The 25,528-nt window shown below is 37.3% G+C and overlaps 1 protein-coding gene across 5 annotated transcripts in view; it reads left to right on the top strand.

The window, feature by feature from the left end:
• The window catches only part of L1CAM (L1 cell adhesion molecule), a 2,005,704-nt gene that overhangs the window by 1,446,905 nt on the left and 533,271 nt on the right, over positions 1-25,528 (top strand). For all 5 annotated transcript variants that reach the window (XM_044080361.1, XM_044080360.1, XM_044080358.1 and 2 more), the window contains one exon: positions 8,675-8,806. In XM_044080361.1, coding sequence (XP_043936296.1) covers positions 8,675-8,806 — 132 coding nt within the window. The remainder of the gene's footprint in view (positions 1-8,674; positions 8,807-25,528) is intronic.

The following is a 25,528-nucleotide window of genomic DNA, read 5'->3' as shown; positions in this document are numbered from 1 at the left end:
TTCATCCCTGGTTTTGCACTTATGTCTCTAATGGACACAGGCAGCCTGTAAATGGTTCATCTCCCAAGCCCCTTCTTGTAAATGTTTCATCTCCCAAAGATCCTTAACATTGCATTCCTATCCATCCAGACTTCAGATATTTCTTACGGTTTTGTCTGTCTAAATCAGACTATCAGTTGTCTGCTTTCTCTTTGGGCTATCAACTTCCTAGAGTGTTCACAAAGTACCCATCTCCAGTTATAACATGTTCCAGGTTACAGGGCATCCACATTTTTCCATATTTAGATTTCTTGCTTATCTTTGCAGAGTGTTTTTAAGAAGTCAGGAATCTCTCACTTAGGTGAGAGATCTCCTTTGCAGGCTGGGATTCCAAGAGAATTTCTGACTGCATCACACAGGGTTGTGTTCTTGTGATGTCTGCTAGACACCTCAGCATAAAGATTTTTTCTTCCACAAGAAAATACATCCATATTTAAAACCTGTTCAAGGGGTTTTCCTCTCAGACACCAGTCACTGCTGGGAAATACCTTAAGGTTCTGCATCTCATGGCACCTCTGCCAAGACTCCATATAAGAAAGATAAAATAGTGTCTCAAGTCTCCTTGGCCCCAATACCAACACCCACTACCATTTGGGATTCCATTTCTGGGATTTGTGAGAAGAGAAATCAGTTGAAGATATCAAATATCCCTGCATCCAGTTGTCCATTTCTCCCCTTCTACTCCAAAGCAGTTAATCACTACAGATGCCTTGGACTTTGTTTGGGAAGCAGTGTCAAGGGGGGGGGGGGGGTGAAACTAAAAGGTATCTGGGACAACAAAGACAAACACAAGCACATAAATGTAAAATGGATGATTTCTCTTATCAAGGCACTCAACTTCCTCAGTCACCTTTTGTACCCAGGACCACTTCAAGTTGTTATGTGCAATACCACAGTGATACGGGACATAAGCAAGGGGAAATCAGGTACTACCCCTAGGCAGACTAGCCAGTCTCACTTTGCAGGCTTCCTACATTCTATAAGAGCCCATTTATGTGGCAGAGAGGTTTAGCAGGACAAAGGCTGACCCTTACAAATGGAAGCTGGATCAGGAGGTCTTCCAAGATTTGATCCATCTGTGAGGAGTTTCTCAAGTAGACCTTTTTTGCCACCTCATTGAACAGTGAGCTGGCACAATTCTGCCCTAGGGCTCCATGCAAAAAGGACTGAAGACAGATGCCTTTTCTTTTCCTTTGACAGGACTGTTCCTGTATGCTTTTCCAACCTTTCCACTGATATCCAAGTTACTTCTGAAGATTCAGATGGATTCCACCAAGATCATTGTGGTGGTTTCCTTCTGGTACAGGCAACAGTAGTTATGCCTTCTTTTGGAAATGGGCAGGGGCAATTGCCACAAACTTCTTAACAGACTAGATCTACTCACACAAGATCAGGGATATTTTATCCACCCCCAACCCCAATCAGCTTCAATTGCCTGCCTGGATAATCGGGTCTTAATTCCCTTTAGGCACCTTTTTACTGAGAATGTGCATCAGGCACTAATGGAGGTAAGAAAGCCTGCTATTAGAAAATAATAAATTAGCAAAGGGAAAAGGTTTTCTACTTGGTGCCAACAAGATAACCAGCACCCATTTATGGTTAGTGTTTCTCGTTTTTTTTTATATCTGTGTAAGTTACTTTCCTATGGCCTGTCTTACTCCTCTGTCAAGGTTCACTTGTTGGCCATTTCAGCATCTCTGCCCATGGATCCCCTTCTTACAAGGCATTCCCATGTCAAAATGTTGTTGAAAGGCATTTTGTATAAGTGCCCTCCAAGAAAACCACTGGCTCCTCCTTGGGATCTTAATTTTGTGTTACAGATGCTAACACTTGCTCCATTTAAACCAGCTCATATGGCTGGTTCTTAATATGGAAAACAGTTTTGCTGGTTGTTTTGACCTCTGACAGAAGAGGGTTTCCTTGAGAGACAGGACTTCCTTTAGGGCTAATTCTTCTTTTATGCCTAAAGTGGTATACAAGTTTACTTTAAGCCGGACTATCCTTTTCCCTGTCTTCTTTCATGAACCCCAAAATAAGGAAGAAAGGATACTTCATAGCTTGGATGTCCACAGACAACTCAGGTACTGTCTTGACAGAACAAAATCTTTCAGAACTTCTGATCACTTGTTCATTGCAGACTATTTCCAAATGCCAACCTCAAGCTATTACCTTTTGCTGTTCTCACCACAGCAAAACTATTCCAGGCTGGGTCAAGGCACAATCCACCAGGGCTTAGGTTTCATCTATGGCTTTTTGGAAAAGGGTGGACTCTAGAAATATTCTAAAAACAGCAACTTGGCCCTCTGCGCTACTAACTAGATTACTTCTCTAGGCCTAGGTCAGGCTTTGCTAGGGCCATTGTCCTCCTCTCAGTTGTTCTAAGCTGTGGTAATCAACCCATATAAGTTAGGCTACTGCAGCAGTAATCATGTTAAAGAACATAGTATAGTTGTGTAAGTAAACTTACCATAACACTAGATGTTTGAATGATCACTGCTACAGTAGCCACTCTCTCCTTCCACCCACTTTGTTTTTGGTAGTTTTTTTTTTATCCAAGGATGTGGATATTTATTTTTTATTGCTCCTAGCAATGCTCTCTCAGGTGTCAGCTTCCCTCTCTCAGTTGTCATAAAAGCTCAGAAGGGCTTGGTGCCCAAACCTATCTTTTAGTCAGCTCATCTCAAGCTGATTAACGGTTTGGGTTCATGAAAGGTGCCCTGAAGCTTTGGAAGCTGGCTGGCTGTTATATCCTATGCACAATTCATATAGCTTAGGTTACAGCAGCATTGATCAATATGAAGAACATATTGCCCAGGGGCCAACCTCATACCAACACGTACACCTACTACTGCATCTGCTTTCACTCCAGCACATCATTCAGCAATCGTGATGTGAAGGATGGTGCACAATATGACAGAATGATGTAAATGATAATATGGGTTGGTTTGACCTGGGCATAGTACTGTACTATACTGCTGGAACACGAGGCCAGTGGCTTCAGAGTCGAGTGTAAGTAATGGTGATCATAATTGCTTAAAAAGAATGCTAGTGAAAGAAAAAAGTACATGTACTGGTAAAGTTCTGTTTTTGCTGATTTGTTTCTATGACAGCAATAAAACTGTTATTCAAAAGTGTGTGTGTGTGTGCGTGTGTGTGTGTGTTAGTGTGTGTTAGTGTGTGTTAGTGTGTGTTAGTGTGTGTTAGTGTGTGTTAGTGTGTGTGTGTGTGTGTGTGTGTGTGTGTGTGTGTGTGTGTGTGTGTGTGTGTGTATATGTATATGTATATATATATATATATATAGATAGATAGATAGATAGATAGATAGATAGATAGATATATATATATATATATATGAGAAAAATAATGCCCTTCCGCGTGGAACTGCCAAAATTCAAAATTGAAAAGTACTCACAGAAAACTTCTGGTGAAGGAGGCCCAGCTACAAAGTTGTTAAAAATCTAGTCCATCAACAGGCATGATAGGCGTGGTCCTGTAAGTAATCCAAAGGAAACAGCAGCAGCATAAAGTATCATTCAACAGCTAATCCAACAACAAACAAAGTCAGCGTGGTCATGAAGTAGGTCCAAAGTTCACAAACACAGGATTCATGAAATGTGAAGCCAAAGGAGGTCAAAACCAGTAAAAAGCAAATGAGTTTATTAAATGAGTAGCGCTTTGGCGGATCTACCATCCGCTTCATCAGACTAAAACCAAATGAGTTTGAAAACAGCTTATATAACTTCTGAAAATCATGTGATCAATCTAGCAGTCAGCTGATTGAATCAAACTCCTTGTCATAGAAAATTTAAAGTTATACACAGAGATAAAATCAATGTTCCTACATTGATGTTATAATGCAACTAAAAATACTAAAAGCACTTTAAAACAACACACAATAGCAAATTTAAAATGTACAAGTATATGCAGAAAATATTTAAAAGCCTTATATGTAGAAACAGACAAATATGCAAACATATAAAAGCTCCAAATAGGGCAGTAAGTAAAAATGAATACACAAAATACTTTCAAACCTTGTGTACTGGAGTGAACAGATGTGCAACTATACGAGTGCACCAAAAAGTCATTGTGTAAATAGGGGTATAATTATGTATATTGTGTTCAAAGTAACTATGCATTTTATTTGACCACAAACAAACATTCAATAAGTGAATGGATAACTACGCTGGTATAGCTATAAATGCAGGCACTAAATGCAAAGAATCAGAAATAGAAATCACAGTCAAAACAGTGCATAATGCATGAAAACATGTAGAACTGAACACATGAATGTTAAATATCAAATTGTTGTTTCTCTCACAGATGTCAAAGTCATTTAATTTTACGCCCTTTTAGATGTGGTTTCAGGGACACTGTGTCATTGAGACCCATGCCTTTGTGAGCAGAAAGTCTAAGTATCCATTTGACTTCTGCTTGTTCTGTGAGATTCACTGTATCACCCAGTCTTTCTGATTCTTGTTGAATATGTAGAACCTGAAAGAGAAATGTATGATCTGTCCCTTTAGTTAGCATATGTTTGGCTAATGCACTATAATCTTCTTTCCTGTTGTAACAATAACAATGATCTCTAATGCGTTCTCTCAATGATCTGTTGGTCTTGCCAACATAAAAACAATGACATGAGAGACAGTGAGCCACATAAACAACATTCCTGGTATGGCATGAGCTGCTGTTCCTGAGTTCCCATAGTACACCCGTTTCAGGGTGTTTGAAAAATCGTGACTCATCTATGAGGTGGCATTGTTGGCATTTGCCACATTTTTTAGTGCCCTCAAAGTTAGAGGTATGAGGAAGCATTCTCCTGTTTTCTGTTCTGTAGCAAAGTGATCTCTTGAGGTTGACCTTGTTACTATATATAAACGATGGATGAGTTCCAATGATCTCAGCAATATTTTTGTCTGCCATCAATATGTTCCAATGCATTGCTATGGCATGCTCTGCAGTGGAGATGTTGTTAGAATAAGGAAGAATGATGGCTTGTCTAGAAGGTTTGTTGTTTGTATTTCTCTTGCACCTTTGCGAGCTGCTTTCAGAGAAATAAGGTTTTGCTCTCGCTTGCCTATAGTTATTCATATTAGAGTAAACCCTAGAAATGTCATGTTTACTGTAGCCCCTGTTAATGAGGCCAGTCTCAAGTTGTTTTAATTCTTTGTGAAAGGATGTGTCTTCACATGAGAGCCTTGATAGCCTCATAGCCTGACCCTTGATAATATTGCCAAAAATAGTAGGGTTATGCATGCTCGTTCTGTGTAAGAATGCTGGGGTGTAGCAAGGTTTGCGATATACCTTAGTAGACAGTCTACCTTCCTTTTTGTATATTGTAGTATCTAAATAGTCGACACTGTTCAATGAGTAGTTCAATGTAAACTTCAGAAAACATTCCTCTTTGTTGATGTTTCCTACAAGTGTTATGAGTTCTTCCTGTGAACCTTTCCATAGAAAAAACAGGTCATCTACAAACCTTCGATAGAATGTTATTTTGGGCTGGTTAAGTATATGGGTGAGTTCCCATGTGACCATCACTAAGTTCGCATAGCTGTTTGCACAGCTTGTGCCCATCGCTACACCTTTTTTCTGTCTATAATATTTGCCATCATAGAGAAAGACATTGTTTTCGAGTGTGAGTTCCAAAAGTAAGCATAGAAAATCAATTTTCTGAGGATCATAATTCACCAGTTCACCTAGTAGTGATTTCAGACAGTCAATGCCTTCATGATTCGGTATACAAGTGAATAAAGAAACTACATCCATCGTGACTAAATAGATGTCATTCATGTCTGGTTTGTGATGTGAATACTGAAACAAGTCGACCAAGAACTGTTCTGTATCTTTCAAAATGTAAGTGTAATTACTCAGAACTTTTTTGAGTTCATGTTCTAAGTAAACAGATAAGGGTTCAGTTGACCAACCTGAACCTGATACAATGGGCCTTAAATCAGGGGCAACTGGATTTTTGTGCACCTTAGGTAATCCATGGATAACAGGTACTAGAGGACTCCTTACTGTGAAGAAATTCAGCAATTCCTCTGATATTATGTTGAGGTCTCTACAGTCAATTAGGTTGTTATTGATGTTCTGTATTATTTCATCCATAGTGTCCTTTGGAATGGTTTCATATGCTTCACTAGTTAGCATTTCTGTCATTCTGATGTTGTAATAACTGGAGTCCATAACTACTACCGGGCCTCCTTTGTCAGCAGGACAGATGGTAATATGGACGTTGTTTTTTAAGCTGAACAAAGCTTCTTTTTCTTCTTGGGAAAGATTGCTGTTTTTGTTTTTGTTATAAAGAGTAAAATCATTATATATTTGGAGCTTTTATATGTTTGCATATTTGTCTGTTTCTACATATAAGGCTTTTAAATATTTTCTGCATATACTTGTACATTTTAAATTTGCTATTGTGTGTTGTTTTAAAGTGCTTTTAGTATTTTTAGTTGCATTATAACATCAATGTAGGAACATTGATTTTATCTCTGTGTATAACTTAAAATTTTCTATGACAAGGAGTTTGATTCAATCAGCTGACTGCTAGATTGATCACATGATTTTCAGAAGTTATATAAGCTGTTTTCAAACTCATTTGGTTTTAGTCTGATGAAGCGGATGGTAGATCCGCAAAAGCGCTTACTCATTTAATAAACTCATTTGCTTTTTTTACTGGTTTTGACCTCCTTTGGCTTCACATTTCATGAATCCTGTGTTTGTGAACTTTGGACCTACTTCATGACCACGCTGACTTTGTTTGTTGTTGGATTAGCTGTTGAATGATACTTTATGCTGCTGCTGTTTCCTTTGGATTACTTACAGGACCACGCCTATCATGCCTGTTGATGGACTAGATTTTTAACAACTTTGTAGCTGGGCCTCCTTCACCAGAAGTTTTCTGTGAGTACTTTTCGATTTTGAATTTTGGCAGTTCCACGCGGAAGGGCATTATTTTTCTCATTTTTGACTTTTTGGGCACCACTGTTTCTGTTTTTTTATATATATATATATATATAGAGAGAGAGAGAGAGAGAGATATATATATATATATATATATATATATATCTATATATATATATATATATCTATATATATATATATATATATATATATATATAGAGATATATATATATATATATATATATATATATATATATATATATATATATATATATATACATACATATATCTATATATATATATATTTTTTTTTTTTTTTTTTTTTTTTTATAGTCTACACCAAGCTACTGCATAGAGTCCTTAGCTGGCCCTCATATTCCTCATGCCATTTGTTTGCGGTCTTCCAGCAGTACACATTAGGGTGAGAGCTTCCTTTTTTTATCATGAAAAGGAACCTCAGATCGCCTTGCTGGTAGGTGTTGGGATATGGAAAAATCTTGATAGCTATTTCTTTATATGAATGGAAAGGAGGATACATTTTTGACATATAGGAGCCAGGCCCCACACACACAGACAGGGAAAGCAAAATTACATAAGACACATATACACTGTTATGCTAGCCGCTCCGTTTCCTGACTGAGATGCACAGTTATAGCTGTCTCCTGGCCTACACCATGAGAAACAAGGCATCTCTTCCTATTTAAGGCAGAATATCTGACCAACCACACTAGCTCCTGCCTCCTTAAAAGAGCATCTGGGGCCTCGATGTGAACTGAACCAGAGATGTTTGTGGACACCCTTTTCCTTTGTTAGTGGGACAACTAGGATTATAGATATGTAGCTCTAACATGTGATTTGCTTGGAAATTGCTGATGACTGAAAGTACAGATAAGCACAAGAAATCAATGCATTTGTGGCAAGTGAATGGAGCTGAACAGGAGAAGATGAGCCAATACAGCTAATCCAGCATTAAACTGAGTGTGGATTCAGCCATGTGACAGCTAGCTATGATGGGCCACTGACAGTGTTTGTTGATAGAGCAGAAGCTACCTGTCAACTTGTTAGTGCAAGACATCTGGACAAAGTCATAAATAATGGGGACAAAGGCCCCAAAATAGGGACAGTTTTTAAGTATAGCTCTTATAATCTTAGAAAATGAATAGAATAACAGATCTGGATTAGCCTGCATTTTATGAATGGTATAAAGTCTGATAAAGATTTATGTCATTATTTCTGGACTTCAATCCTTTACCAGAAAACCAAACCTTTTATGAGGAGCAGACCAAAAATATAAGCAAAAATCTGGATATTCTGTGAAAATCTGAGCAGCTGAGAGGTATGCTGCCCATCTAAATGTAAACTCTAGTGTATATGGAAAGGCAGGAAGTAGGTGATTTGCTTGTTCTTCTTACAATCTGTGTTTAAAAAAAATGGGATATAATTACTGCTAAGCTATAGCTGTTAGTATGTGTGGGCCTTAACTGGGGCATTTTTATGCACTGACTAAGATTTGTTTTCTGTAGTTTATAGGCTAGAATAATGATTGGTAAAGATTAGATTTTTTATTTTCCTTCATTTACTGCTGCTTTTTCTTCCAGCCTTTTTCTGTAGCATACATGCTTTTGTTAATTTTAAGATATGATTACCACGACAGCTGTGAAACTATAGTAATGACTTGTGTTGCTGTTCATTGTTTGTATTTTTGCTGACTGCTGATATTATCCCTCAGCTGCTCCTTACTGGATAAAGAAGCCAGAAAATGGAGTTTATGGGATTGGTGAAACCGTACGGCTGGGATGTGAGGTAGAAGGGAAGCCAAAACCAAAGATCACTTGGAAGATTAATGGAGAACCCATAGGAAGTAAGTAATGCAAGCTGCTTGTCTTTAAAACATTTAAACAGAGCTGTCATCAAGGAATGTCTTTCACCATTAAAAAAACCTTTAATAGCATTTCCTTTTCAGCAAGATATTCAGCTTATTTAAAGGCATATAATGCACTGAAATTCTCTCGCTCTCTATGTTGTTGTTTCTTATTAGTGTGGTACAACCACTGTTTCACAGAGTTTATTGCTGTCCTGCAGTACAATACTGTTTACCATATAATGAGAAATTATAGTCATCACACTGAAATGGTGCTGAAAAATAACACAGCCATCATTTTGCACTGATGTATGGATTCTGTTGCTCTACTTGTTCTCTTTAGAATTACCAGGGGCTAGTGGACATCTGGTCCACGTAGCTTGAGTAAGCAGTGAAACTGATGACACCATCAACACCCTGAAAGTTCATTTGATCTTGATAGAGATCTATGATTTAATTGTTTTATTTAATCTTCGGAGGAGAAATATCTGATTGTAAGAATACTATATTACATGCAAACTGACAATTGTTATTCTGTAGTTAGAAATCTGTAATTCTATGCTAAAACATGCACTGAAATGCTACAACACTGCAGCATATCTAAAAAAAAAAAAAAAAAACTAGCCCATGACCTGGATATGACAGAGAATTATACACATCACTTATCACATCACACATCCTACCTAGTAAATGCCCAAAGTTTTAGAATTTAAAAAGAAGTCTCTAATGCATAGATTATTTAAGATTAACAGTATAACTGTGTGTACATCATTTAATAAATTAATATGATGTTTCTAGCTGATAGCAGTTCTATTTCTTACTCTTTGTATGCAGATTCACTGTACAATTTATGTTTTCTTGTTTTACTGATTGTGTACCACTCATCTTCTCCTTAAAAGGGCCCCTAACTCAGTGGAACCCTCTGGCCAACAAATGTAACGAATAAATGAGAACATTAAGATCCTAGAAGCAGAAATGGAATGTATTCTGACAAAACTCTGATTAAACTTGAATATAAAACTGGGACTTCATTGTAAATATTTTACTTGGCAATAAATTTGATTGTTGTATCTATGCCTTGTAGTGGTTCAGAACTCATCGTAAATTATTTACGGTATTTAGCTTCTCCCACAGAGGAAAATTACAGCATATGTAAATTGTTAATCATGTCCACTTCTGAAAGGAACTGGGATGTAGTTCAGTCCTCCAGAAACTTTTGATTGCAGAGTATTCAACAAAGCTATTTCGCTGAAATGGCACTTTGACAAAAACTGAACTGTGAGACTAAAATATATATTTTATAAGAGGGAAAGTTATTCCCACGCACTCAGTGCTAGATGGATACCCGCTGCACCCCCACACTTATCTTTAACAAACTTTGAGGTCACTGAATATGATACAGCATTCTGAGTTTGCAATACGGGATGTGATGGGTTGTCTTTTAGCAAGTCAAGCTTTAACAAAATGTTCAACTTCCATAGTATGTCATTAATGAATAGAATATTCGGATTGTTGCACAGAAGACTTTTTAAACTAAATAAACCAATGTCTCAATCCTATATGAAATTCTTTACACAATTGAATAGTGTGGCTATTGCTGCATTACATTATATAATGGCTTTGCCGCAAAAATGATTGCCTTTTGGTCTGCCATTTTGTGTAGCTTGCAGTTCATAGCTGCCCCATCCATACAGTTTCTTCTTGTCCACCTCCTATTTCAAACACCCTTGATGGCATCGTACAGTCTTATAGAACATGACCCCTTCTTTAAATCTGTTCTATGTAGGCATGACGTTTTGTTAGAAAAAGTACTTTCCAGTGTTCACTCTGAAGATTATACCTTCAGCCTTCATGCCATGTCCCCTTCTTCATCTTCTTCTCATATTCCCACGTTAAGCATATTCATCACCTTGCTCCGTCATTCTTTTATACAGCCTTAGGTAATGGGCCAAACATACAACAAATGTTCTCCAACAGGGTATTAATGTCCAGATATCTCGAGAAAAGCAAGTCTCTGGCTTCACAGCAGCATATTAAACTGCCATTAATCTCAGAAAGAAAAAAGCAAATGACTGCCATTCTTTTATATTAACTACATGTTGCCTTGTTTTTTAATGAAAACAACAAAGTGTGTCTGTGTGTGTGTGTGTGTGTGTGTGTGTGTGTGTGTGTGTGTGTGTGTGTGTGTGTGTGTGTGTGTGTGTGTGTGTGTGTGTATGTGTGTGTGTGTATGTGTGCGCGCGTGCACATGCAAGAGAAATACTGATCACAGACGTAGAGAGAGAGGAAGACACTGAGTGCACATCTCTCAACTGTATTGCTCTTACCTTGGACAAAACTAGTGATGTCTAGGGGTAAAGACAAAAGGCCGACATTTAAATATAATGACCAACATTTTCTAAGCAATGTGTAGTATGAAACGGTAATGTCTGACTTCATTGGCTTAAAAGGAAATCATTTTTTTAGAGAGAGAGATAGACAGAAAAAAAAACAAAATTAGGGACAGTTGGGTGGCATCAAGGGGAATGGGGTTACAATGCCTTACAATTAATGTTTTTTTTTCATTCATTTAATCACAATAAGAAACCAGTCAAGAAAGTAACAGTAATTGCTAGGCTCATTAATGTGTGTGTGTGTGTGTGTGTGTGTGTGTGTGTGTGTGTGTGTGTGTGTGTGTGTGTGTGTGTGTGTGTGTGTGTGCGTGTGCGTGTGTGTGTGCGTGTGCGTGTGCGTGTGCGTGTGCGTGTGCGTGTGCGTGTGCGTGTGCGTGTGTGTGTATGTGGACATTAAATACTTACACAGCTTATATTTTGGATGTAAAATGCCTCCTCAAACATCAATTACATATGCTACATTAAGTCTGAAATATTCGGAGGAGGAATTATTTTACATTAGAAATATAAAACGATTTATATACTAAGAAAAACTAAACAAATACAAAACAGTTTAATAGATTGCCCATTATATAACTGCAATAATGCCTTCTAGGGTGCGTATTGTATGGGAAATAACACAGCCCTCCACTGACCTTGGGCAGTCCACTATTTCCCTAGTAATGCACACCCTGTCAGGATTAATGCTTGCATGTCAGTTTCCATCTTTTTTCTCCTTTCTTTGATTGTCTAGAAGTTTAAATACCCTCATCTCTAGTTATATCACTTACCCTGCAGCCCCATTACTACCCTGGTAGGCTTTTGTTTTTTTTTGAACCGTCTTGACTACATTGTATACCTGTAAATGTCACTCCCACTCCTTGCTGCTGAGGGGAGACTTTGGTTCTTTAGGTTGTTTCTGCACCTCCTCTCTGAAGTGGCTTTGTTCCTGTCCTTCAGAACTTTGGTACTGCCAAGCACCCATTTCAAGAGTTCTGTCATGTGACCTGTGAATATACCCAGCTTGTTCTTCAATGTAACACAACAGGAGGTATACAGCAAGTAAATCCAAACTGCTAAAAATTCCAAAACTTAAAAAAAAAAAAAAAAAGTTGACAAATGACCAGCTGAGAAAAATTTAATAAATTATGAAAACAGGCTTTCATAAATAAAAATTAATCAGATTTAAAATAAACAAAGATTCTATGACACATTAAAAAACACCTGGCCATTGCGGCATCACTCCCAGTGCTGTCTTGTTTTCAGCACATCTTTAATTGTAACATATCCATTTAACACAAGTTGTTTATTAGCACAGAACAGGTTTATTCATTTACACTCTGCATTCTCAGTTTCCACAACCGTATCCCCATTCCTTATTCTCTCATGAATTATTTGTAATACAGCAAAATTAAAATAATGAGAATTTCCCATTTCATTAATATGTTGATGTTTACTGATCTCAGATATCTGATCATCTGTATGTTCTTTCAGTTTTCAATTTGTTTTACCGATATAATATGAGTTGCGTAGTATACGTAGTGGAATATAAACTAGATGTCTGCAAAACTCTTACAAACAAAATCTTTGTGTGCAATGGGGCGGGTTCAGTATGTTTCATCATATATTTGGTACATTATACATTTAAGGAGGGAAGCTTGTTTTATTGAACTGCCAACTCATTACAGGATCCCAGCATTTGCTTAGGAGATTGCTACACAGTGGGGAGTGGGAGTTACCCTTTCCCCACTGTTTTGCCATCTCAGAGTTGGTATATATATTATTAGTAGAGGTTATGGGGAAGCATCTGGGGTTGGCCCCCTGCATAAAACATTTTTTGTGTGCTTGTTATCCTTAGTCTATTGAGCATTGACAATTTGTGGTCGACGTACTGTATGCCAATGTAATCAGTCGGCAATGCAGTGAAATATAATCCAAGAGAGTTATAAAATGTTAAATATGTTTACAAAACTGGCATTTAGTACAGTAAAAAGTACTTTGTCTATGCCTAAACCTAATATTACTTAACGTCTGCTGTTTTGTTTTTTATAACATATTTTATTCTTTAAGTTCTGTGACATCTTATACTAAAAAGAGGGGTATCAGAAACAATATTTTTAATCCATCCAACTCTGTAAGATGTGTTAGTATCTCTTAATAATTTCTTTTACCATATTAGTCTGTTATGGGTTAACATTAATTTGACATCTCCATTAGAATTTTTTGTTATTCTGACATTTTTCAGAAAAGACAGGCCACCCTTTTCCATTGTGTTCACAAATTACATTTTCCTTTTGCTCTTTAATAACTTGCTCTTTATATCCTCCCTGCTTATAGGTCTTGGAATATCTCACATAACTGATTTTCTAAAATATTATCCTAGGTGGTTAGTCTTGATAACCTAAATATTTGTCCTATGAACATAAACTCAGGATGCATGCTGGTCCTACGTAAATAGGTGTTCTTTTAAAGTTTTTTCGTACACCATAGTATTAGTTGTCCCATCTAGTTCCTTTTGTATAGCTATATCTAAAAATTCCGTGTTTTTGGTCAAATACATTTTCTTAAATGGTAAAAAGCCTACATTCTGGGCTTTATAGGAATTAAATTGTTTTAATTCATCTATTGTACTACCCAGGAGCATAAAAATATCATTGACAAATCTCTTGTAAAATAAAAATAAATTATGAAACATATACATTAATTGCATTTGCACGTCATTGCTCATTGCATAGTGGTAGTGAGTAGGGCCCTGTATAGATGCAAACACCTAGAAACCAAATTGTCCCTATAAAACCACCTCTGAAATTGTACCAGTAGCTCAGTGAGTGTGTAGCAGTTACTTTGTGTGTTAAGGAGCACTGGCCCTTGAATTTAGTATTATGTAGCCTGGTCTAGTCTCTAAGCCCAAGAGCACCGTTAGTCGTCCCACCATTAACCTTTTGTGCACCCCACTTGTGTAACTCACCCATTAAAGGACCTGATGTCATGACTATGCAATTTCCCAATTTCTCTGCAGCCAGTTTGGTGGATATGGGTATCTTAAGACAAGGTAACAATTGTCAGATGTTCACCAAGAACCATTTAATCCTCAAAGAAACAAACACAGTATGCATGAGATCTATATACACAATGTGCCTGGAGGCAAAACTCTCACATACAAACAGTCATAATAACAATCTGGTTATCAGAAACACACACGCTACATCAATCACATGAAGTATGCACCCCACACATAGACCTACTTATGCTGAGGCACTTAAATGCAGTCTTGATAAACTCCAAAGACCTCCTAGACATTCCTCCTGCAAAACGTATCCTCAGCAAAGCTGAAAAAAATCAACAGAAACAACACTTAACACTCCATATACACCCACACTCACTGCAGCCTCAACTACCAAGTCTATATGTCAAGCCAATACACTACCCAGGACTCTAGTCAAAGGAAGCACCATTACACAACATACTGATACCCCACTCACAGGGCTGGACAAGGATAAAATAACAGTCAATTGCCTATCAGGGCCCACCGAGTTACACATGTATTCAAATTACTGCACCACAGGTACCAATATGACTCTCTCATAGTCCATGTAGGTCTAAATAACCTGAGATGTACCTCCCAAGACTATATGAAGAGAAACATTGTGGAGCTCTTGGACTATGTGTCACAGGCTGATAGATGCCTACCATCACCAAAGATGATGCCACAATATTAATAGAAGATGATTGACTTTAATAATTGATAAAAAATACCTACTGGAGCTACCATGACCGGTTAAAACTTTATTTAACACACAAATAAATTTTCATATCTAAAAAAATCTGTTGATTTAGCAAAATAACTCACAGTAAAATGTGAGAAATCTGTTGTGTTTTCCAAGTATCAAACAAACAACAATAATTCTTCAGTTGTACCACTCCATAAAATAAATATGTCATCCACAAAACTATGGTATATTTTCAAACTTGCCTTCCATGGACAAGTGCTAGATAGAACATGGGTAGCCTCTGACTGTGCCAACACCAAGTTGGCATAGGTATTGGCACAGGGGGTACCCATGGCTACACCATCTCTCTGCCAATAATATTGATCATAAAACATAAATAAATTATTGCTAAGATCAATTCAAGAAAAGCACATATCTGTGTAACTTTATTTTCATTAAATGTTGCATGGGTTAGAATGAAATCTTTAACAGCTGTGATTCCATAAGAATTTGGAATCACAGTAAATAGATTATTAACATCTAAAGTCACAAATATGTAACTTTCATGACCATTTATAGATTCATAAGAATCACTCAGAGATCGTAAGAAACAGGAAGTGTCATTTATCACTACTGGTGCATAAGATAACATTAAGTTTCTTCTCTACCCATAAGAAGAGGAACTCAGTAACCCAACTTCTGGCAGATACTATTGGTCTATGGGGGGGGGGGGGGGGGAGATTCTTATTAATCTTAGGTAAACCTTTCAATATAGGTATAGCAGGTCATTCAACTATCACAAACCTATATATGTCTTCAGTTATAACATTAGATTGCAATAAATCATCTAAAGTATGTTTTACATGTGCAATAAAATCACTCACTTGATTGCATGTTAAATTCTGCAACATTTTCTCTAAGCATTTTCAACATGTCTTAAGTCATCTCCTCTATCAAGTATTACAATTCCACCCCCCTTATCAGCTGGTCTGATAGTAACATCAAAACTGTTCTTCAAATTGCTAAGAGCTTTCAGTTCACACTCAGTTAAATTATAATAACCATGTCTCTTCTTTGCAGCTAACATAGAAATTTCCATTGTGCATAAATTCAAAAAAGTGTCCATAACAGGATGTGCAGATGGATTATTGAAGGGATGTAGGTTCTGCTATTGATTCTAATTGGTTGTTATTTGTTTAAATATGGTTTATTTTAATTAATTTTTAGATATGATGAAGAACTAATGCTCGAAAGCACTTATATGTGTGTTAAATAAAGTTTTAATCGGTCATGGTGGCTCCAGTGTGTTTTCTTTTTTTTTCTGTATGGTATGTTTTACTACTGTGGACTTTTACTTCTTCCTTGGCTGCTCTGAATTTTTATGACTTTAATAATTGGCTTGGTTTTTAGTGTCATTTAAGGGGAATACAATATTTGCCAGCATGGGAGGACATAATTAGGAAACCACATTGTTTTTGCAGGGATGGTCTGCACTTGTCCTCCCTAGGATTTTGAATATTGGCTAAAACATTGTCCTCCCCCATAGTGCCCTTTTAGACAATGCCAAATTGACAAACCTTCCAACAGAGTAAAATCTACCCAAGGAAATCTAAAAGTCTTACTGCTCAATGCCAGGAATCCAAAGAAGAAGCTCTTCTCCTTCCAAGCTCTCCTCACCTTGAAAAATGTGGACATTTGTGCAGTTACTCAGGCAAGATTTAAAGCCACAGAGCATACCATGGCATTAAAAAGCTTCTGTGCCTTCCACACATTTACACCACAAACTGCACATACAGGACTAAAGATGAGGCATCTTGATCTACATCAATAACAAGTATACCTCTAGATTGGTGAAACAGGATGACACACTTTCCCCACATCCAGATTACCATAGTCAAAGTCCCATTCCATATCCGCAAGCTATAGGTCACCCTCTACAATCCATGAAGCTTATAGCTCTTAAATAGAGCTATTGGAGACACTCACCATTCAACTAAATACCATACTCATGAGAGACTTTAATTATCCCTATATAACCTGGGAATCCTACATGACCTTAAATTTGAAGATGCAGAGGTTCATAGAGTTTGTAAACACAAACAGCCTGGACCAGTTAGTGCATATGCCTACCAGAGGTGCAAACATATTTGACCTAGTACTCACAAATATCAGAGAATGCTGCACATCCCCCAACCCCAATTTCATGTCCTTTCTTTTAAGGTCAGACCACAAAGCAGTCTCCTTCAAAAGAAAACTCAGTTTTGTAACCCCAGCAAACCCCTGAAAGGTTAAAATATACTCCAAGTCAAACTACCTCTTATTAAGTGATAACCTGTCAAAATTTCAAGCCTCACCAATCCCAGATAATAGCCTAAGCAAAATTACTCACAAAAGCTATGTACAACCAGAATAGCATAGAAGCTGTTGTGCTTACCAAAAGTAAACCCAAAACTAACTCAAAAAACATAGCACTTTGGTGGAATCCAAAATTAAAAGGTTGTGCAACAAAAGAAAAAAGTCAAACCTAAAATTAGGAAGTGCAACACCAAAAAAGGTAACAAAACTCTCAGCAAAGTGAACAGACAACTAAGGGGACTAATTAAGTCCAACAAAGCAAATTGTGAGGTAAAGATAGTGTCCCAGGCCAAGGACAACCATAAGGCCTTCTTTAGCTATGTGTGAAATCTCAAACTCAATGCACAAATCAGTGTGACAAAATCTTGGTAAATCAAGCCATGTTCAAGGAACCGGGAGATATAGCAAATCATCTGGCTGCGAAATTCAGCACCAACTTTACCTCCCTCTCACCCCCATAACATAACCCCTCTATCAATAGGAAGTAAATCTTAGAAGGACTCTCCAAGGCCAGGAATATAGCTTTGATGGCCCCCAGTAATATCCCATGGTGCCTCCTAAATAGCCTGAAATATGCTCTATCAGGGCCACTGGAGTCACTTTTCAAACAATAGCCTCCACACAGGCTTTATGCCATGTGAATGGAGAACTGCAGCAGTCATCCTTCTGCATCAACAGATCCTGAGAACTACAGACCCTTTAGCCTGTCTAGTCTCATATGCAAAGTCATGGAAATGATTAACCATGACATAGAAAACCTTCAGACACTGGACCTAACCCAGTTTGGTTTTGTCAAATGCAGGTCATGCATATTGAACCTGGTGGATTTCTTGAAGATAATCACCAAGGCAATAGATCAGGGCAAAACTATGTATGCTGCCTACCTTGACCTAGCTAAGACATTTGATACAGTGCCCCACTTGGGCATTGTAGACAAAGTCAATGAATTAGGTATGAACCTCTATGTAACTCACTAGATAGCCAGCTGTCTCACAGACAGGATACAGGAAGTTAGGATTGGAGAGACCACTTCCACAAAGAAGCTGATCATAAGTAGTGCCCCCAGGGCTCTGTACTGGGTCCACTCCTCTTTGCCATACATTTTTTGGAAGTCAAGGCCAATGTCAAAAACAAAAATATCATTTGTTAGAACCTTCTTAAAAAGTTCACACAAAGTGCTAATTTCATTCCCTAAAAATGTGGTAGAATTAATTAAATATTTTTCCATCGATTCTATGCTGTATCCATTGGGTATCTCAGTAAATAATGAGTCAATATCCAAGGCAGAAAAACATATTCAGTATTCCTATGCTTCTTACAACATTGATGTAGTTGTTGCAAAAAAAATCAGCACTATCAAGGATGCAGCTTACCAAACCTGATAATGTCTTCTTAGCTATTTTCAAAGTAATCTGAGGCACAGCAAATCATCCCCCATTTGCGACTATACCGATCATAGGTGGATGTATTACATTTTTATGAAATTTGGCAATCCATAATACATAGATGTTACAGGGTGTGGTATATAAAAATAATCATGCATATCGATAGTTATGATGCCATTTAAATGTACAGCTTACATCTAGTTGCTTACATTTATAATTATTTTGTGCAAATCAATCTTTGGGATTTTTATACATGTGCTGGTATCAGTCAACAATGAAAGAATGCACTTCATACTAAAACTTTTCTCCATTACTCTTATATCACCATCTTTGACTGCATTTAATGTCATTCATTATTCATTAAAGATTTCAAAGGTATATATTAGCCTGTACTTAAATTATGATCGTGAGACTTCATACTTTTATTTAAAAAAAAAGTAAAAAATATATGAAGAGGATCACCAAAGGAACACTGCAGCACTAAATCCAGAAAAATGTATTGAAAAAAGTTAAGCATGTTCGTCAAAATCACATGACTTCATCAGAACAAGAACAAACAAAAAAATGCCATATTTAAATACCCTAACCCTTACAGCCATTAATGGGCAAAGCAAACATCATTTCCTCTAAAATAATTAAGCAGTTTAAAAAGACAGTAACACATAATCACAGTAACTGCCCACTACAACACACCAATTGCCACCTACCAACCACACAGACATTAAAGTATTGTGTATTGAAATATGATTTAAAACAAAGATCTTGAATAAAATCACATAAAAAAGCTGATTTTAGTTTTAATACAGAACTAATGGATAACTTGTCATTGAGCCCAGGTGGTTGACATGCATTTAATTTAATCTGCCACTTGAGCTCTAAATATTCAAGGAAGTCATCATCGGGCCCCCCTCGTGGATCCAGGTCTACTTGTTCAAGTACAAACAATTTAAAATAATGTGTCGGATGTACCTTTATATGCTTAAATAAAGCATTGGTTTCTTTGTTTTTTAGTATATCATAGTTGTGTTGATATAGTCTTTGTCTGAGGGCTCTGATTGTCTTCACCACATAGTACCCCTCGCATACCATACAAGTTGCAATATATACCACTCCCTTGGTGTAACAGTAACACTTCTTAATAGTAGTAATTTTACCATAGTTCCTGACTCTAATGGAATCAGTGTCCAATATATAGGGGCATTGTCCACACCTCCCACATTTAAAAGTTCCACCAAGGCCTGCCTTTAACTTTTTCCTCTCCACCAGGCCTTTCAAGGAGGTGCCCTTTTTGTAAACCACAAGAGTTTTTTCCCGCATACTTTTATTTAAAAACAACTCAAAATTAATTATCACAAGCTGTCTGAAATGCTTGTATTAACAGATTACTAAAGGAGATAAAAGTACTTGCTTTTGAAAAATCCTTTTTTAGCATGTTATCATTCACTGAAAAAATTAAGTTTTAGATTGAGATGACCTGTAGAAAGTCAAGATTCAGTTAAAAATTTAGTTAAGTCACCATCAGTTGCCCTTGTCCGGCATCTACTGGTCTGAAGTACAGTCCAACAGTAAGGGACACCGGCAAACAAAGTTAGACCTTTATAAACAACTGTCAATTCATCATGTGTTAATTCATAGTCTGAGATATCAAAAACATTACATAAACCATGAAATGTCTCTGTTACCTGTATCTGCTGCATGTCATAGGGCCCTGATAGCCCTTGCAACTCCCTTGTCCGCAATCTCCTTCCTTGGTTGTTTTGTCATGGTAATGGCGAAGGAACTATTGGTAAAACTGTCAGAAAATCCAGGGGATCTAATGCCAGAACATTCCGTGCATCCAGCCTGGACTCCTTATATGTTGTACCCATCCATTTCTACTAGTGTTCTCTTGTGATTCAACTTAATGAGAAGTTTAAAAGTACTTGTGTGCTTTTTTCTTAGGTCAAGAAAATACATTTTCTTTCTTAAAATCCTGCATATCTTTACTCAGTTTCCATTTTGGTGGCAAATGTGCATTATTCAAACAAAGAAATGTGACAAATAGTTCATTATACGAATAGATATAGCTCCATTAATTCCATTGGAAGTTCTCCTCCCCAGCACATTCAAGATGACAGAATTTCTAATTTCAATATCCTTGAGGGTATAAAATCAGCTCTTTTTGTGTTGTCCTCTTTAAATTCCTAAAGCTACTTTTCACAGCCTTTATTAAGCATGAGGTATTCAATTAGCATCCCATTTCATTACTTTTCCCTGTTGCAATTCCCCATCCTCAGAAAAAAAAATATTAACAATTTCTGTATTAAGGGTACGATTAGGAAGCTCAATGGTAAATATAAACTTAAAATAGCTCCTGAAAACATGACTAATTACAGATGTTTCTTTAACTATGACAAGAAGTAGGAATAATCACCAGGCAAATTTGGAGCTAATCCACAGTAATACTGCCCACTCTGAACCAAAAGAAAGGGGTAATATCCTAGATGACAAATTTAGCAGAGACTTTACTCCATCCTTACATATAATTCTTCCACGGTTTCCATACTCCCAGCCAGCCCCCTATAATTACTATGGAACAGGTCCTTTCAGCTCTTTCAAAAGCTAACAACACCTTGTCCATATGTCCTGATAGCATATCAGGTTACCTGATTATCAGTACTGAAAGCAACCTATTGGAACCCCTACTTCACCTCTTTAATCTATGCCTCTCCACTGGTCACAGTCCTGAAGATGAAAACACCCAGATGTACTTCACATTATACATAGGGGTTCAATAATGGACCCTGGTAACTATATATGTATTAGTCTCACTAGCCACATAGCTAAAGCTATGCAATGCATGATTTCAGACCTCATTAAGCTGCCCATTAAAAACATATTAACCTTGGACCCTCGTCAATTTGGCATTGTAGAAGTCACATTCTGCCTCCTACCTTTGCTAATTTCTTTGAAAAAAGTCACCAATACAGTGGATCTCAGTCATGCACTGCATGCAACATATTTAGACCTGACCAAGGTCTTTGATTGACTTGAACATAAAGCCATATTTTATGCAGTAAAGAGTTAATCAGTTGGCTGGCAGTGCCCATGGGGTTAAAGTCAGAGATGTCACTTCTGAAAACAACAACAAAAAAAAAAATACCAGCAGTATATTACGGGGCTCAGTGTTGGGTTCTTTTTTATGCGGCATATATTTCTTAGGTCTTCAATCCAACTCTGCTAGCCTATAGCTATCTAAGTTTGTGAATGACTATAAACTGGGTGTTTTTATTCAGTCTTCTACTGACTCATAATTGCTGTAGCGTGGATTAGACTATGTTACCAACTGGCGCAAGGAAAATGAAAAAATGTAGCGTGGTTATGTTATTAAACAGAGTATATTTCCACATGATACCATATAGGAGAGTTAGTCCAGTAAGACACTGTTATATGGAATCTAAACACTCTTGTTGGTAATTCCTTATCTTTTAACCATCATATCTCCTTAGTAGTTCAGAAATCATTTTGTCTAGCTCAGCTAATTTTCAGAAGCATTTCTTCTAGCTCTAAAGAAATCTCAGTTCCTCTTCACTCATCTCTTATTAGATCATTATTGAAAATAATGCCCCTTTTGGCTTGTATCTGTTGAAAACCTATCATGTAAGTAGAGAGACCTCAGAGATTCTTAACTATAAAGATTAATGGCCTCAAGACCCTAATTTATTAAGGCATTCCACTTTCTCTGCAATTTCTTTACACTCTTCCATTGTGATCTATGTGTATTTATTTATTTATCTATCATTTGTTAACTGGGAAAGTCTGACTTGGAATGAAGCCAATTTCCAGCAGAGGCCCAGGGAGAAAACTCCAGATGCATGTCTTTATAATGTGGGAGGAAACCAGAGCACCCAGAGGAAACCCACACAAATGCAGGTAGGACATGCAGACTCCACACAGAAGGCACCCCAGCTGAGAATCGAACTGGAGAAGCTTTTGTTGTGAGGTGACAACACTACCACTGTACCACTGCACCATCCAAATAGCCTTTTGAGCTACGAAAGATTCAACTCTCCTGCACCTCCTATTCCTTTGCAGAACAGATGGCTCTTCTGACACCATGAAGAAGAACCAAAGTCTTCATCAACAGATAAATAAGACTTACTGATATCTCCCACTTCTGAAACAAACTACATGTCAAGCAGAGTAGCACCATTGCCAATTTCTAGGTAGAACTTTATAACTGGATGAGCAGTTTGAAATTCTTGCTCAGTGTATCTTAGTTCATAAATAAGTTCATAGATTAGTACTAGGCTAACTGCCCTTGCGAGACACTTTAAGCCTAGCCAATTATCCCCTGTGAGAATCAAACCCTGTACCTTGTGTTTGTAAGGCAAACACCTTAACCATTAGGCCACCCTCCCAACAAAAATACATCTTCAATCTGTTAAGCTCTTGTCAGTGGTGTGAATCAAACCCTGTACCTTGTGCTTGAAAGGCATACACCTTAACCACTGCACCATTGGCCTTTCAGGTCGCATTCATAAAGGCTGGAGTGAATCTCTAAGTATTGTTTATTGGCCAGGCTTGTAATAGTCTCAAGTTATTGCCTGGTACCTACCTATAAATCTTGGAACCTACAATTCTAACAAATTATAGTAACTTTTGAAAGGTGCTTTTAAACCTTTAAAATATTTTGTACAGTTCTTTGGTTACATGCTAAAGGGCTGTCACCCTCATACCACCACTACTTAGATATATAATTCTGAAACCACTGTAGCTCATATTAAGGGAATTACTCTATGATACAGGAACCTCGGACTTGGTGTAAATTTCTTCATGTTTGCACTTTCAGTTTCACTATTTTGAAAGTCATAAGTAACATCCTTGAAAATTCAACAGATACCCAATTTAAAGATTATGTGCTATATCTTCCTTTTTCTAATTAGACTATATATCCATTTTATATCCATCTTATAAAGACCCATATGTAATTTATTTATTTATTTATTTGTTGCATTTGTTAACCTGCAAAGTCCACTGGGCCTAAAAAGAGCCCATTTTCAGTGGAGGCCCGGGAAGAAAAGCACCACATTAATACATAACAAAGTAAAATATTCACACACAGAGCTAGGTATGTTGAGCAGTAATTTCACATTCAAAGAAAAAAAAATCATAGCGACAACAGTGTTAATGTTATATTATATTGAACTATTCTTTACTTTGTATAAGCATGTTATAAGATTTATAAATCAAACAGTACCTTCTTGATATCAGTAAATATAATAATGTTCTATCCTTGGAGTCACATTCATCAATTTTTCATATACCTGACTGTTTCTGTCAGTGGTCTTCCAAATCCAAATACTTCAGAGGACTTTTCTCTCTATCTGAATATCACATATACAGAGGATATAAAAGTTTATACACCCATGTTAAAATGCCAGGTTTTTGTGATATAAAAAAATGAGACCACAATAAATCGTTTCAAAACTTTTCCCATCTTTAAAGTGACCTATAACCTGTATAATTCAATTGAAAAACAAACAAATCTGTTAGGGGGAAAAATTTTAAAAATAATAAAACATACAATAAGCTGGTTGCATAAGTGTGCACACCCTTAAACTAATACTTTGTTGCGTGTGCACACCCTTAAGCTAATACTCTGTTGTGTGTGCACAACCTTAAACTAATACTTTGTTGTGTATGCACACTCATAAACTAATACTTTGTTGTGTGTGCACAACCTTAAGCTAATACTCTGTTGTGTGTGCACAGCCTTAAACTAATACTTTGTTGTGTGTGCACACCCTTAAACTAATACTTTGTTGTGTGTGCACACCCTTAAACTAATACTTTGTTGTGTGTGCACACTCATAAACTAATACTTTGTTGTGTGTGCACACTCATAAACTAATACTTTGTTGTGTGTGCACACCCTTAAACTAATACTTTGTTGTGTGTGCACACCCTTAAACTAATACTTTGTTGTGTGTGCACACTCATAAACTAATACTTTGTTGTGTGTGCACACTCATAAACTAATACTTTGTTGTGTGTGCACACCCGTAAACTAATACTTTGTTGTGTGTGCGCAACCTTAAACTAATACTTTGTTGTGTGTGCACACCCTTAAACTAATACTTTGTTGTGTGTGCATGCCCTTAAACTAATACTTTGTTGAAGCACTTTTTGATTTATCATCAGAGGCTTTAGGTAATAAATGAAAAATGCCGTCCTACTTTTGCATCGTGAGTGATGGGTCCTATGTCACACCATCCCTCTAAGTTCATAGGTTCATAGGTAGGTACTAAGCTATCGGCCCAAGGGCCTAAGTAAGTCTAGCCAACAAAGTTCCCTGGCTTACGCCAACCCAAGAAAGTTAATTTCCCATGCCCCTGTCGAGCAGAGCCACAGAAGTGATCCCCAGGGTGTATTTCCTATTTCCAATCCACTCATCAAGATTTTTCTGAGGAACTTTGCTTGACATAGATGAGTAGCCTGTTCCAGAGTATGGGAAGTCTCTGGGACAGGAATCTATCCCTCCAGCAAGTCCTGTTTATTGTGGTGACAAGGTTTAGGTCCCTAGAGCGTGTAGCTTGGAGGGATTGGGATTTCATTAGGTGTAGCATGTCCAACAGCTCTGGGTTTGACATAGCTTTATATGTTAGGCAGAGATCACCTTGGAGTAGGCGATATGCTACAGAGTAAAGCTGGAGTTTTTTGAGATGATCAGTGTAGGACATCTGTTTGAGGCCAGTAATTCTCTTTGTGAGGTACTTCTGTGGCCTTTCCAGCTGCTGCAGATGTCTTGTGAGGTACATTCCAAATGGGGCGTTGTACTCTATAATGGGTCTAATGAGTGTTGAGTAGAGGGGAACAATGTCCTCTTTTTTCCTGGATGAGAATCCTTTTGTGATGAGG

This window comes from Protopterus annectens, chromosome 8.part0 (genome assembly GCF_019279795.1).
Source record: "Protopterus annectens isolate FY-2018-M chromosome 8.part0, PAN1.0, whole genome shotgun sequence".
In the NCBI taxonomy this organism is placed as follows: domain Eukaryota; kingdom Metazoa; phylum Chordata; order Ceratodontiformes; family Protopteridae; genus Protopterus; species Protopterus annectens.
The sequence above is the reverse complement of the archived record's forward strand: the minus strand, read 5'-3'. Positions and strand labels throughout refer to the sequence as shown.